Raw genomic sequence first — 15,569 nt, forward strand, 5'->3', positions numbered from 1 at the left:
ATAGTGCCAAGGAATCTTTTACCTACACCCAAACAGGCAGACAGAGCCTCAGTTTAATGTCTTATCCGAAAGATGCCCCCTTTGATTATACAGAATGGTTTTATTTCAACCAAATGGACTGTCTGATCTGGAGGTGTCGAGAGGAAAGTATTACTTTGTGTTTTAGTTGACTCTAATGGGTCAGTGCACATTGCTGACGGGAGCTGTGCTGACATAATAATCCATGGCTTGGCATGACAGGCACTGACCTGATTTTAACAGTGTTGTGGGGGTCGATCCTTCACTCCTTATTGATCCTGATCCTTGTGGAATCAATTGCACTTAACTGAATTAGTAAGTGTTTTAGGTTCACGTTGTGACTGATGGCAGGTGTTGTCACAGTGAACAATGCCGGGATATAGATACCAACAGGACTTACTGTCCATATCCACGTGTGAACGCAGGCAGCAAATGTCAGAGGGCTGATCAGCTGTGGGAGGTGTCACAACATCTCATCATCTGATGCCAACACAAGTACTCTTTTAAGCAATGGGGTCATTCAATACTAATCAGGCTTAAGATCCCTGGATGACTTTCCCTCTGCTCTGGATCCTGAGGAATGCTTTCTCTGGATTAAGAAGCTAAGGTGTGAGCTTCAATGCCCCACTATCTCAGTTGGAAACATAAGAACAGGAGGCGGCCAATAAGCTCCTTGAACCTGTTCCGCCATTCAGTTAGATCATTGCTGATTTGTATCTTAATCCCATATACCCGCCTTGGTTCTATAGCCCTTAATACCCTTGCCTAACTAAAATCTATCAATCTCGGTTTTGAAATTTGTAATCGACTAAGCATCTTGGGGAAGAGAGTTCAGATTTCGACTGCCCTTTGTGTGAAGAAGTGTTTCCTGACATCACCCCTGAATGGCCTGGCTCCAATTTTAAGGATATATTACAGGAAACAGAGAGTAACCATAAATGGGTCATTTTCTGGTTGGCAAAATATAACGAGTGGTGTGCCATAGGGATCTGTGCTGGGGCCTCAACTTTTTACAATTATATAACTGACTTGGATGAAGGGACCGCAGGTATGGCTGCTAAATTTGTTGATGACACAAAGATAGGTAGGAAAGTAAGTTGTGAAGAGGACATAGGAGGCTACAAAGGGATATAGATAGGTTAAGTGAGTGGGAAAAGATCTGGCAAATGGAGTATAATGTGGGAGAATGTGAAATTGTCCATTTTGGCAGGAAGAATAAAAAGAAGCATATTATCTAAATGGTGAGAGATAGCAGAGCTCTGAGATGCAGAGGGATCTGGGTGTCCTAGTGTATGAATCACAAAAGGTTAATATGCAGGTTCAGAAAGTAATTAGGAAAGCTAATAGAATGTTATTGTTTATCACGAGGGGAATTGAATACAAAAGTAGGGAGGTTATGCTTCAGCTATACAGGTCATTGGTGAGACCACATCTGGAGTACTGTATACAGTATTGGTCCCCTTATTAAAGGAAGGATGTAAATGCACTGGAAGCAGTTCAGAGAATGTTTACTAGACTAATACCTGGAATGGGTGGGTTGTCTTATGAGGAAAGGTTGGACAGACTAGGCTTGTATCGCTGGAGTTTAGAAGAGTAAGAGGTACCTTGATTGAAACATATTAAGACTGAAACAAATCAATTAAGGTAACCCTGCCCGAGGTTTTGTAAAATTATCCATTTTAAGAATGATTGCTGTGAATATTCAAACTTTCATGGTCTTGCAGTGTCAGCTGTGGCTCAGTTGATAGCACTCTCACCTCTGATTCAGAAGGTTGTGGATTGAAGTCCCCACTCCAGGGCTTGGAGCATGAAAATCAAGGCTGACACTCCAATGCAATACTGAGGGAGTGGTGCACTGTCTGAGGTATCATTTTTCGGATGAGATGCCCTCTCAGAAAATGGCGTAGAGGTAGATGATCAGACATGATCTGTTTGAATAGCGGAGCAGGTATGATGGGCTGAATGGCCTACTCCTGCTCCTATTTCCTATCTTCCTATAAGATCCTGAGGGGTCTTGACAGGGTGGATGTGGAAAGGTTGTTTCCTCTTGTGGGAGAATCTAGAACAAAGGGTCACTGTTTAAAAATAAGGTGTCACCCATTTAAGACAGAGATGAGGAGAAATCTTTTCTCTCAGAGAGTTGTGAGTCTTTGGAACTCTCTTCCTCAAAAGGCGGTGGAAGCAGAGTCTTTGAATATTTTTAAGGCAGAGGTAGATAGATTCTTGATAAGCAAGGGGGTGAAAGGTTACTGGGGGTAGGCAGGAATGTGTAGTCAAGGTTACAATCAGATCAGCCATAATCTTATTGAATGGAGGAGCAGGCTCGAGGGGCCAAGTGGCCTACTCCTGCTCCTAATTCGTATGTTCGCATGTTCCCTTTTTCTGTATACCGTCCACCAGAGGAAATTCTTTCTCTCTACCTACCCTATCAATTCCTTTGATTATTTCAAATTCCTCACTTAGAGCAACCCTTAATTTTCTATAATTCAAGGGAATACAAGACTAATTTATGCAACCTGTGTTCATAATTTAACCCTTTTAGTTCCAATATCATTCTGGTGAATCTGTACTACACCCATTCCAAGGCTAAAATATCCTTCTTGAGATAGTGGCCAGAACTCAATGCAGTACTCCAGATGGGTTCTAACCAGAGCTCTGTACAGCTGTATATAACTTGCACCCATTTGTATTCCAGCCCTCTTGTGCCCTCTTTCTGAGACATTGGAAGCGGTTCTGGGGCAGGCGGGACCAGTACAGGATGGACTGGCTACATCTTAACAGCACTGGGACTAATATCCTCACAGGGAGATTTGCTAGTGCTGTTGCGGAGGGTTTAAATTAACTTGTTAGGGGGATGGGAACCTGAGGGGGAGCTCAAATTGGAAGGAATTAAAGCTGTTAACAGGAAGTAGAAAAGTAACAAGCGAAATTTGAAGGCAGGCGAAACAAAGGCGAGTATCAACAAGGCTTAGAATGCAGAATAATGTCAAAAAGACAAGGTTAAGGGCACTGTACCTGAATGCATGCAGCATTCGCAACAAAGTAGATGATTTAAAGGCACAAATAGAGGTAAATGGGTATGATCTAATTGCCATTATGGAAACATGGCTACAGGGTGACCAAGACTGCGAACTGAATATTCAAGGATATTCAACATTTAGGAAGGACAGGCAAATGTAAAAGGAGGTGGTGGTGTGCTGATAATAACGGATGGGATCAGTACATTAGTAAGGGATTTTAAGAACAAAATGCGGAATCTGTTTGGGTTAACATTGCAGGTCTGTGACCTTTCATCAGATGAAAGGTCACATACCTGAAACGTTAATTCTGTTTCTCTCTCCACAGATGCTGCCAGACCTGCTGAGCATTTCCAGCACTTTGTTTTTAATTCAATCTGAAGCCAGGGTGTTAAATTTGAACAAGGGAAATTATGAAGGTATGAGGGGCAAAATTGGCTGAGGCGGATTGGGAAAATGCATTAAAAGGTATGACTACATAGGCAATTGATAGTCTTTAAAGAGATATTACATAGTTTACAGCAACTATACATTCCTTCAAGGCACGAAAACCCCAAAAGTAAAGGCAGTCAACCGTGGATAACACAGAAAGTTAAGGATTGTATAAGATTAAAAGAAAAGGCCTATAAAGTTGCCAGAAATAGTAGTAAACCTGAGGATTGGGAGGATTTTAGGATGCAGCAAAGGAGGAACAAGAAACTGATAAAGGGAGAATAGAATATGAATGTAAACTAACGAACAACATAAAAATGGACTGTAAAAGTTACGTAAAAAGGAAACATTTGGCTAAGACAAATGTGGGTCCATTACAGGCAGAGTCAAAAGAATTTATAATGGGGAATATAAAAATGGCAGACTGGCTAAATGATTACGTTGTGTCTATCTTCACTGAGGAAGACACAGGAAATTTCCCAGAATTAGTGATCCAAGGGATTAGGGGGGATTAGGAATTTGTATTAGTAAGATAGTTGTATTGGAGAAATTAATGGGTCTGACGTTGATAAGTACCCGGGACCTGATATTCTACATCCCAGAGTGTTGAAAGAGATAGCTAAAGAGATAGTGGATGCATTGGTGATCATCTTCCAAAATTCTATAGACACTTGAACGGTTCCTGCAGATTGGAAGGTAGCAAATGTCACCCCACTATTTAAGAAGGGATGGAGAGAGAAAACAGAGAACTACAGACCTTACATCAGTATTAGGGAAAATGCTAGAATCTATTCTAAAGGATGTGATCAATGGACACTTGGATAATAATGATCTGATTGGGTATAGTTAACATGGATTTATGAATGGCAAATCATGTTTGACGAACCTGTTGGAGTTTTTTGAGGATGTTACTAACAGAATTGATAAAAGGGAGTCAGTGGACGTGGTATACTTGGATTTTCAGAAAGCTTTTGATAAAGTCTCTCACGGGAGGTTGGTTAGCAAAATTAAAGTACATGGGATAGGAAGTAATATACTGGCATGGATTAAGGATTGGTTAACAGGCAGAAAACAGAGAGTAGGAATAAACGGGTTATTCTTGCATTGGCAGTCTGTGACTAGTGGGGAATCACAAGGATCAGTACTTGGCCCCCAGCTGTTCACAATATACATCAATGATTTCGATGTGGGGACCAAATATAATATTTCCAAGTTTGCAGATGACACAAAACTAGGTAGGAATGTGTGTTGTGAGGAAGATGCAAAGCTGCTTCAAGGGGATTTGGACAGACTTAGTGAGTGGGTAAGAAGGTGGCAGATGGAATATAATGTAGAAAAATGTGAGGTTATCCACTTTGGTAGGAGGAACAGATGTGCAGAGTATTTCTTAAATGGTAATTCAATGAATGGCCTGACACTGGGAAGTTCCGAGGAACAAAGGGACCTTGGCGTGTTTGTCCATAGATCTCTGAAGGCAGAAGGGCAGGTTAATAGGGTGGTGAAAAAGGCATATGGGACACTTGCCTTTATCAATTGAGGCATAGATTACAAAAGCAGGGAGGTCATGTTGGAGTTGTACAGAACTTTGGTAAGGCCACAGCTGGAGTCTGTGTGTAATTCTGGTCGCCACATTATAGGAAGGATGTGATTGCATTGGAGGGGGTGCAAAGGCGATTCACCAGGATGTTGCCTGGGATGGAACATTTAAGCTATGAAGAGAGGTTGGATAGGCTTGGATTTTTTTCGCTGGAGCAGAGAAGACTGAGGGGTGACCTGATCGAGGTGCACAAGATTATGAGGGGCATGGACAGGGTGGATAGGGAGCAGCTGTTCCCCTTTCGTTGAAGGGTCAGTTACGAGGGGTCACAAGTTTAAGGTGAGGGGCGGGAGATTTAAGGGGGACTTGAGGAAGACCTTTTTTGCCCAGAGGGTGGTGACGGTCTGGAATGCCCTGCCTGGGAGGGTGGTAGAGGCAGGTTGCCTCACATCCTTTAAAAAGTACCTGGATGAGCACTTGGCACGTCATAACATTCAAGGCTATGGGCCAAGTGCTGGCAAATGGGATTAGCTAGACAGGTCAGGTATTTTAATGCATCGGTGTAGACTTGATGGGCCGAAGGGCCTCTTCTGCACTGTATTATTCTGTGATTCTGTGATTCTATAAGAGATTAGAAAGTGTAGATGTACAAAGGGACCTGGGTGTCCTTGTCAATAAGTCACTGAAAACTAACATGCAGGTGCAGCAAGCAATTAAGAAGGCTAATGGTATGTCAGCCTTTATCGCAAGAGGATTTGAGTACAGGAGTAGTGAAGTCTTGCTTCAATTGTACAGAACCTTGGTTAGACCACACCTGGAGTACTGTGTGCAGTTTTGGTCCCCTTACCTTAGGAAGGATATTATTGCCATTGAGGGAGTGCAATGAAGGTTCACCAGACTTGTTCTCAGGATGGCCGGACTGTCCAATGAAGAGAGATTGGCAAACTGGGCCTGTATTCTCCAGAGTTTCGAAGAATGAGAGGTGATCTCATTGAAACCTACAAAATGCTTAAAGGGAATAGAGTTGAGGAGACATTTCTTTACTCAGAGGGTTGTGAATCTTTAGAATTCTGTACTCCAGAGGGCTGTGGAAGCTCAGTCATTGAGTAAGTTTAAAGCAGAGTTTGACAGATTTCTAAATACCAATGACATAAAGGGATATGGGGATAGTGTGGGAAAAAGGCATTGAAGTGGATGATCAACCATGATCCTATTGAATGGTGGAGCAGGCTCGATGGGCTGAATGGTCGGCTCCTGCTCCTATATTCTTATAAGGATCAACAATCCATTGGCTGCTTTAATTATCTTTGTACTTGTACAATGGCCTTTAATGGTTTCTGTACTTGGACCCCTAAATCTCTGAATATCTGTAAATAACTGGCTATCTATTCCTTCATTCAAGTTGCTTATAAATATTGTGAAATGATGAATAGTTTGCAATGCTCACATGATTGCTTACACATAATGAATGGCCATTTGGTAGAGGTAACCAGGGTGCAACTGTGTCTCAGGGTCAGGAGAAAGGGAAGAGAAAAGAGGCCAATGTTTTTAGACTTCGAGGGAAAAAAACAAACAAAAGCCCTGCTAGGGTAGGAAAGCTTCACCTGCATTCTTTATTGGTTTTGTAGACATCTAAAATGAAATTTGTAATCTGGCTTCAGGCAGGCTCAGACACCTTACTGAGATCGGTAGCAGCAGTTTGAGTTCTTGCCAGGCAGGGTCCCGCTTACATTGCTTTCGTTGTACCTGGCCAGAACTTTAACCATCCTGTCTGCAAGAGGGCTCATCACATGCTTAAAAACATGTGTGCACAGTCCCGTCCCAAATTGTTCACTGATATCCTTCACAGAAGGCAACCTACCATGACTCTAGCCCCACACTATGCACTTCACTTTTCATGACATTGTAACTGTTTCAGGTAGGAGAAAACCTTCAGTCAATCTAGTCCACCTATCCACTGTATTTCCTTAGTGTACTCTTGCTTCTGAATTGGAAGGTTGTAGGTTTAAGCCCCATTTCAGGACTTGAGCACATAATCTAAGATGACATTGCAGTGTATGACTGAGGGACTGCTGCATTGTCAGAGATGTTGAATTTGGATGAGATGTCAAACTGAGGACCTAGCTACTTGTTCAAATGGATGTAAACAATTCCATGGCACTATTTGAAGAAGGCAGCAGAGTTCTCCCGTTGTCCTGACCAATTTTTAACCCTCAACCAATACCACCAAAGCAGATTAACTGCTTATTTTTAAAAATCATTGTTTGTAAAATTGATGTTTGGAAATTGGCTGTCGCGTTTTCCTAAATTACAACAGTGACTACACCTCAAAAGTACTTATTGGAAGTGAAACACTTTGGGATATCCTGAGATTGTGAAAGGCGCTATATAAATACAAGTTTTTTCTTTAATAACCCTTGAATCCCATTTGATCACAACATTTCTTTTCTTGTTCCATCAGCTGTGTCATTTTACATACTTACTACTCTTTCAGGGTAAACGCTCCTCCTGCAATTCCGATTTATTTTGTTCTCCTTAATTGGTAAGTATGACCTCTTACACTTAAATTTGGAACAGGAGGGGCAGTTCCTGTTCCATGAACTTTTAAGCTGAGATTAGATATATTTAAAAAGTCTCCAAGGGTTCAAAGGGTCTCACTTCTCCAAGCACTTTGCAGCTAAGTTTGATCGTGTTTCCATTCCATGCAATGTCAAAGTGAAGTGATGTGAAAATTCCCACTCTGGGGATTCTCAGCTGCTTCCCTCCAGAAACAGCCTGTGCCCTGAGTTTGAGTTTGCATTCACACTACAAATCTGGGGTTGGTGTAAAGGGGGATTTAGTTAATTTCTATTCCAAGCATACCCTTGGAGGCTGATGAGAATGTGCTGTATAGGAACTGGAAATGAGTCACCAGTGGAGTTCTGCTAAGTGTCCAGACTTCAAACAAACTGTATAACTAGGGAAACTAAACAAGGGGGGGAGAGGGATCAAACTTAAGTAGATGTAACAAATCAAGGGATAGAGTCAAGGCAGGAGAGCAGAATAGTAATATGGGAAATGAAGGCCAGCGAATGGCAGGAAGGGACAGACAGAAAATCCTAAGACCACACCAACAGTCAAGACTAGATGTTACAAAGATAACAAAAAGACAAAACTAAAGGCTCTGTATCTGAATGCATGTAGCATTCATAACAAAGTAGACGAACTGATAGCGCACATTGAAGTAAATGAATACGATCTGATAGCCATTACGGAGACATGGCTGCAGGATGACCAGGATTGGGTCCTCAATATTGAGGGGTATATAACATTCAAGAAGAGTAGGAAGCTAGGTAAAGGTGGAGGAGTAGCACTGTTAATCATTGTTAATTGGTGCAATAGTTAGAGATGACCTTGGTTCAGGAGATCAGGATGTAGAATTGATTTGTGTGGAGATGAGGAATAGTAGGGGAAAGAAGTCACTAGTGGGAGTGGTCTACAGGCCCCTTAAGAGTAACCACAATGTAGGACGAAGTATCCAAGAAAAAATATTGGGTGTTTGTGATAAAGGGACAGCAATGGGTGATTTTAATTTACAAAAAAAATGGAAAAATCAGATTTGACAATAGTAGCCTGGATGAGGAGTTCATAGAATGCTTTTGAGATAGTTCCTTAGAGCAGCACGTTCTGGAACCAACCAGAGAGCAGGTAATATTAGACTTGGTATTGTGTAACGTGACAGGATTAATTAATGACCTCAGAGTAAAGGCACCTCTAGGTAGCAGCAACCACAATATGATTGAATTTTACATCCAGTTTGAAAGAGAGAGGAGTGTGTCTAAGACTAGTATTTTAAACTTAAATAAGGGCAACTATGTGTGCATGAAAACTGAGCTAGCTGAAGTGAACTGGGTTACTAGGCTTGGAGATAGATCAATAGAGAAGCAGTGGCAGACATTTAAGGGGATATTTCAGAATACTCAGAATAAGTATATTCCTATTATAAAGAAAAATTCTAAGGGGAGGACCCACCATCTGAGTTTAACTAAAGAAGTTAAGGAAAGCATCGAAACTTAAGGAAAAAGCATATAATTGTGCAAAGATGAGTGGCAGGTCAGGTGATTAGTCAGAATATAAAGAATGGCAGAGAATGACTAAAAGGCTAATCAGGAGATAGAAAATAGAGTATGAGAGGAAGCTAACTAGAAATGTAAAAATGGACAGCAAGAGTTTCTACAGGTATTTAAAAAGGAAAAAAGTAAGTAAAGTGAGTGTTGGTCCTCTAGAGAGTGAGAATGGGGAGGTAAGAGTAGATAATAAGGAAATGGCAGATGAAATGAACAAATATTTTGCTTTTGTCTTCACTACAGAGGATAGAAAAACCATTCTGGCAAGAGCTGTAAATCAGGAGGTGGACAGAAGCGAGGAACTTGGTGAAATTATAATCACCAGGGAAGCAGTACTGACCAAACTGATGGAGCTGTGGGCTGACAAGTCCCCGGGTCCTGATGAGCTTTATCCTAGTGTCTTAAAAGAGATGGCTAATGAGGTAGTAGATGTGTTGGTGTAACTTTTTCAAAATTTGCTAGATTCTGGAAAGGTTCCATCAGACTGGAAAGTAGCAAATATAACCCGTCTATTCAAAAGGGAGGGGAGGCAGAAAACAGTCTGTCATGGGGAAGGTGTCAGAATCTATCATTAAGGAGGCTATAGCTGGGCACTTAGAAAAACTCAAGGTCATTGGGAATAGTCAGCATGGTTTTGTGAAAGGGAAATTATGTTTAACCAATTTATTAGAGTTCTTTGAAGGAGTAACATGTGCTGTGGATAAAGGGGAGCACACTGATGTACTGTACTTGGCTTTCCAGAAGGCATTTGACAAGGTACCACATAAAAGGTTATTCGCGAAGTAGGAGCTCATGGTGTAGGGGTTAACATATTAGTATGGATAGAAGATTGGCTGGCAGGCAGAAAACAGAGAGCATGCATAAATGGGTCCTTTTCTGATTGGCAGGATGTGACGAGTGGAGTCCTGCAGGGGTCTGTCCTGGGGCCTCAACTTTTTACAATTTACATCCATGACTTATCTAATGACCGGGTGAGACAGGGGTCTAGGAGTTCCCTCTCAGCCTTTGCCTGGTTTAACCGCAACAGAGTTTAATTTTAAAAACACTGTGCTTTAGCTCCCCCTCAGTGAATCCTTATTCACTGCTTTCCAACTGTAAGGCAAAGAAATCAGACAGGTTTTCTTAGATTTAAACAAGAAAGGTGGATATTTATTAATCTTAAACTCTAATTCAGTTAACGACTATGAATATGCAATGCGACCACGCTAGCATGCATACGCGATAAACACACACACAGATAGAGACAGAAAAAGTAGAAAGAATAAAGGGGAAAAGTTTGAGGCAATATCTGGTAGTTATTTATGGTCCTTTGAGTTCAATGTGGAATCATTGGTTGCCGGTAAGCCTTGCTGTTCGTTGGGGCCAGTGCACGCTTTAACTTGTTTCAATGTAGGAATCTTTTCTCTCTTGAAATCTACGTGTCTTCAGTGGGTCTGGAGGCCTGTGAGAAAGCAAGAGCGAGCCAGCCAGGAGAGTGTCTGTCTTGTTCCAGGTTCAGTTACATCTGCAGTCTGATCCCAAGCTGTCCTGTGTCTAGTTCAAAAAGCCTGGACCAGCCGGTTAGTCATGTGACCAGCTGGCTTAACCACTCCTGCATCTGTGATTTCAAAGCTTTCGGTGAGGGGGTGGGGGTGGGGGGGAGCTGTATTGCTGTCTCCCACCCCGACAAGATGTGGATCACCATTGCCTAGCCCATTCTCTGTTAATTGAATCAGTGAGCAATTCTTTTGTCTCTCCAAGCACTGTCTCTTGTATGCAAATGTCCTCCGGTGATCTCTTGTAAAGCAAGTCATTTCTTCACTCCAGCAACAGTTTAAAATTAATGTTCATATGACAAAATTAATATGCCTCATTTTTGGCAGGTGGAGATCTTCATGACATTTAGATGAGGGATCGATGGCATGGTAGCTAAATTTGCAGATGACACAAAGATAGGTAGGAAAGTATGTTGTGAGGAGGACATAAGGAGGTTGTAGACCAATCTAGATGGGTTGAGTGAGTGGGCAAAAATCTGGCAGATGGATAATAATGTGGGAAAATGTGAAGTTGTTCACTTTGGCAGGAAGAATAAAAAGCAGAGTATTTCTTAAATGGGGAATGACTGCAGAATTCCAAGGTGCAAAGGGATCTAGGTGTTCTAGTGCATGAGTCACAAAAGGTTAGTATGCAGGTACAGCAAGTATTAAAGAAGGCTAATGGAATGCTATCCTTTATTATGAGAGGAATTGAAAATAAAAGTAAGGATGTTATACTTCAGTTATATAGGGCATTGGTGAGACCATATCTCGAATACTATGTGCAGTTTTGGTCTCCTTATTTAAGGAAGGATGTGAATGCATTGGAGGCGGTTCAGAGGAGGTTTACTAGATTGATACCTGGAATGAGTGGGTTGTCTTATGAGAAAAGGTTGGACTGACTGGGCTTGTTTTCACTGTGTTTAGAAGAGTGAGTGGAGACGTGATTGAAGTATAGAAGATCCTGAACGGTTTTGACAAGTTGGATGTGGAAAGGATGTTTCCTCTTGTGGGTGAGTTCAGAACTAGGGGGCACTGTTTTAAAATTAGAGGTCGCCCTTTTAGGACAGAGACAAGGAGAAATTATTTCTCTCTGAGGGTTGTGCGACTTTGGAATTCTCTGCCTCAGAAGGTGGTGGAGGTGGGGTCATTGAATATTTTTAAGGCGGAGGTCGATAGATTCTTGTTAGGCAAGGGAATCAAAGGTTATCAGGGTAGATGGGAGTGCGGAATTCGGGACAAACAGATCAGCCATGACCTTACAGAATGACAGAGCAGGCTAGAGGGGCAGAATGGCCTACTTCTGCTCCTAATTCGTAAGGTCGTATGGTCAGTGTCCTGCCCAATATTCCTCCCTCAGCTCACTGTCTGGGCTGGAATTCTTCACCTTTTATTTCTGTGCCCAAGAGATCAAAGAGGAGAGAATAACGGCATAGCTATCACAATTGAATATTTCAATCAATAGCCATACTCCTGATTAATTGCCTTTGTACAAAAACTGTGTTGTATGGTCCTCACTGCCAAGCAAGATTGCATTTATTTATAGAATTATAGAATGGTTACAGCACAGAAGGGGGCCATTCGTCCTTCGTGTCAGCGCCAGCTCTCTGCAAGAGCAACTCAGCTAATCCCACTTCCCACCTTTACCCTGAAGCCCTGCAAATCGTTTCTCTTCAGATAATTATCCAATTCCCTTTTGAAAGCTACATTGAATCTGCCTCCACCACATTCTCAGGCCGTCCATTCCAGATCCTAACCACTTGCTGCGTACAAAGGCTTATCCTCATGTCGCCTCTGGTTCTTTTGCCAATCACTTTAAATCGGTGTCCTCTGGTTCTGGATCCTTCTGCCAATGGGAACAGTTTCTCCCTATCTACTCTGTCCCGACCCCTCATGATTTTGAACATCTCTATCAAATCTTCTCTCAGCCTTCTCTTCTGTAAGGAGAACAGTCCCAGCTTCACCAATCTATCCACATAACTGAAATCTCTCATCCCTGGAACCATTCTTGTAAATCTTTTTTGCACTCTCTCTAATGCCTTCACATCCTTCCTAGAGTGTGGTTCCCAGAATTGGACACAATACTCCAGTTGAGGCTGAATCAGTGTTTTATAAATTTTCATCATATCTAGACAGATACATGAATGGGCAGGAAGTAAAGAGATACAGACCCTTAGAAAATAGGCGACAGGTTTAGATAGAGGATTTGGATCGGCGTAGGCTTGGAGGGCCGAAGGGCCTGTTCCTGTGCTGTAATTTTCTTTGTTCTTTGTTCTTCCTTAATTTGTTCTCTATGCCTCTATTTATAAAGCCTAGGATCCCATATGCCTTATTAACCCCTTTTTCAGCCTACCTTGCCACCTTCAATAATTTGTGCACATATACCCTGAGGTTCCTCTGCTCCTGTACCCCCTTTAGAATTGTTCCCTTTATTTTATCTTGCAGTTCCATGTTCTTCCTACCAAAATGTATCACTTCACACTTCTCTGCATTAAATTTCATTTACCACTTGTCTGCCCATTCTACCAGCCTGTCTATGTCCTCTTGAAGTCTTTCACTATCCTCCTCACAGTTCACAATACTTCTAAGTTTTGTGTCATCTGCAAATTTTTAAATTGTGCCCTATACACCCAAGTTTAGGTCATTAATCAAGAAAAGCAGTGGTCCTAACCCCGATCCCTGGGGAACCCCACTATATAGCGTCCCAGACAAAAAAACAACCATTTACAACTACTCTCTGTTTCCTGTCACTCAGCCAACTTCCCATTCATGCTGCTACCTTGCCTTTTGTTCCACGGGCTCTAATTTTGCTGACCAGCCTGTTATCCGGTACTTTATCGAACACCTTTTGAAAGTCCATGTACACCACATCAACCACATTACCCTCATCACCCCTCGCCATTTCTTTATCAAAAAATTCAATCAAATTAGTAAAACATGATTTGCTTTTAACAAATCCATGCTGGCTTTCCTTAATTAATCCACGTTTAGCCAAGTGACTGCTAATTTTGTCCCAGAATATCGTTTCTAAAAGCTTTCCCACCGCCCCGGTTAAACTGACTGGCCTGTAGTTGCTGGGTTTATCCTCACATCCTCTTTTGAACAACGGTGTGACATTTGCAATTCTCCAGTCCTCTGGCACGACCCCCCCGCCCCCCCGCCCCCCCCGTATCTAAGGAGGATTGGAAGATTATGGCCAGTTTCTCGACAATTTCCACCCTTACTTCCCTCAGTATCCTCGGACGCATCTGATCCAGTTCTCGTGATTTATTATTTGGAGTAAAAATGCACTCTCTCTCTCCAAGAGATGTCCTGGTAAGATTGAAGGAAAGGTTTTGACTGTGTTTTGCTTGACCAGTAAGAGTGTTGGGAGAGACGAGATGAGCAAGTGTTAGTGGACCCCGATGCTGGGCTCTCATTCAACGTGAATTAGCTATTACTGATTGGTTCACTGCAGTAATTCCACCCTTTTAAAGTGAATCTTTTCATGATAATGAACTGATCCATAATACATTTTAACGCATAACATTTTTTATTTTCTTTTATTTTCTTTTTCTCTGTCCCTCTTCTCTGTATTTAATTTTCCAGTCTCAGGCTTTGGGATCGTCTTCTGTTGCTGGAGACTAAAAGTAGAAAAAGAAGGCCATATAGCAGGTCTACCTTAGCATTCATTGTTCTATTACAAGCTCACTGTTAGAACAAAGGAGCCTATAGCTGAAATAAAGGACTTTCATTACCATTATGAATTCTGGGAGAGGCCTAGATCCATAATGTGCAAGAGCCTTTTCTCATCAAACACACAAATGTTGCCAGGTCTGTAAGAGATAGAGGACAAGAGGCCAAATCTAATATTTACACTGCAACTTGTTCTTCTGACAGATGTAATGCTCAGGACTACATCTGGCACAAAGGGATTCGATGTGAATTTATCATCACAGAGTTCCAGGTGATGTGTATAGCAGTCGGCTCCTCGGCAGTGGTGATCCTGCTCCTCTTCATGCTCACTGTCTTCTTCGCAAAGAAGGTGTACTCCTTAAAAACTGAAAACAAAAGGCTTCGGAAAAGGAGGTGGGTATAGTGATACCATTCCTCTGGAACAAAAGCAATGGCAAGTACATGAAAAAAAGTTGCAATAATTTACGTTAAAACAATGCCAATACCATAGCTGATCTACTCATCACTCCTTCATTTCACTTTTTCTTTGTCTCTCCTTCACTGCTTCATTTTTTCTCTCTCCTACACTCTCTCCTCCATTTCTGTGAGTCTTGCATGGTTGTTTTACTTTGTTTCCTCCAATATATGTTCATTTCTCTTATTTTTCCTTCTTTATCTCCTTCCACTATTTGTCTCTCAAACTGAGGGACAGGCAGCAGCACTGGTAATTTGGTCAGGCTGGTGAGAGGCAACAAGACTCAAGCGTGCAGTTTATAGGGAGCATAATCATTAGCCATGGCTTGGGGCTGGCTAGGAAAAAATGCTTGAGATGATGTGTAATGATCAGAATGTCACAGACTTATTACTGCATCACCTTCAACAATAACTCTGAAACTTGGGCCGGGATTTTGTGAGTATTGCAGCATTTCTGACAGCGAAACTGAAAGTTGTCGACGTTTTCGTTTCCACCCTTTCAAAACTTGAAACCACTGATCTCAGACACAGCTACACAAAGCTGACTGGTGTACACCATGTTTAAACGAATGTGACTGGGTGGTGCGGAAATACCGTTCGCCACTAACTTAATCTGGCAGGTAAGACTTAATCTGAATGAAGTCTAGGGTAATGAGTATACATGGTATGAAAATGCAAAGCTACAATTTGCCACCGTGCGGGGGAGCCTGAACCACCGCAAACACGCTGCTGACTTAATTGCAATATAAAAACCTGCCGCCAGAAATCTGAAATAACAATTCACGCCTCATTAAATCACCCTGCACGCCATCACAGC

At 41.9% G+C, this 15,569-nt stretch overlaps 1 protein-coding gene across 1 annotated transcript in view; it reads left to right on the forward strand.

Moving 5' to 3' along the window:
• Nucleotides 1-15,569, forward strand: part of LOC137370257 (chondroitin sulfate proteoglycan 5-like) — a 143,489-nt gene that overhangs the window by 38,373 nt on the left and 89,547 nt on the right. Inside the window, exon 3 of the mRNA XM_068032634.1 lies at nt 14,504-14,692. Coding sequence (XP_067888735.1) covers nt 14,504-14,692 — 189 coding nt within the window. The remainder of the gene's footprint in view (nt 1-14,503; nt 14,693-15,569) is intronic.

This window comes from Heterodontus francisci, chromosome 5, assembly GCF_036365525.1.
Source record: "Heterodontus francisci isolate sHetFra1 chromosome 5, sHetFra1.hap1, whole genome shotgun sequence".
NCBI classification, from domain to species: Eukaryota; Metazoa; Chordata; class Chondrichthyes; order Heterodontiformes; family Heterodontidae; genus Heterodontus; species Heterodontus francisci.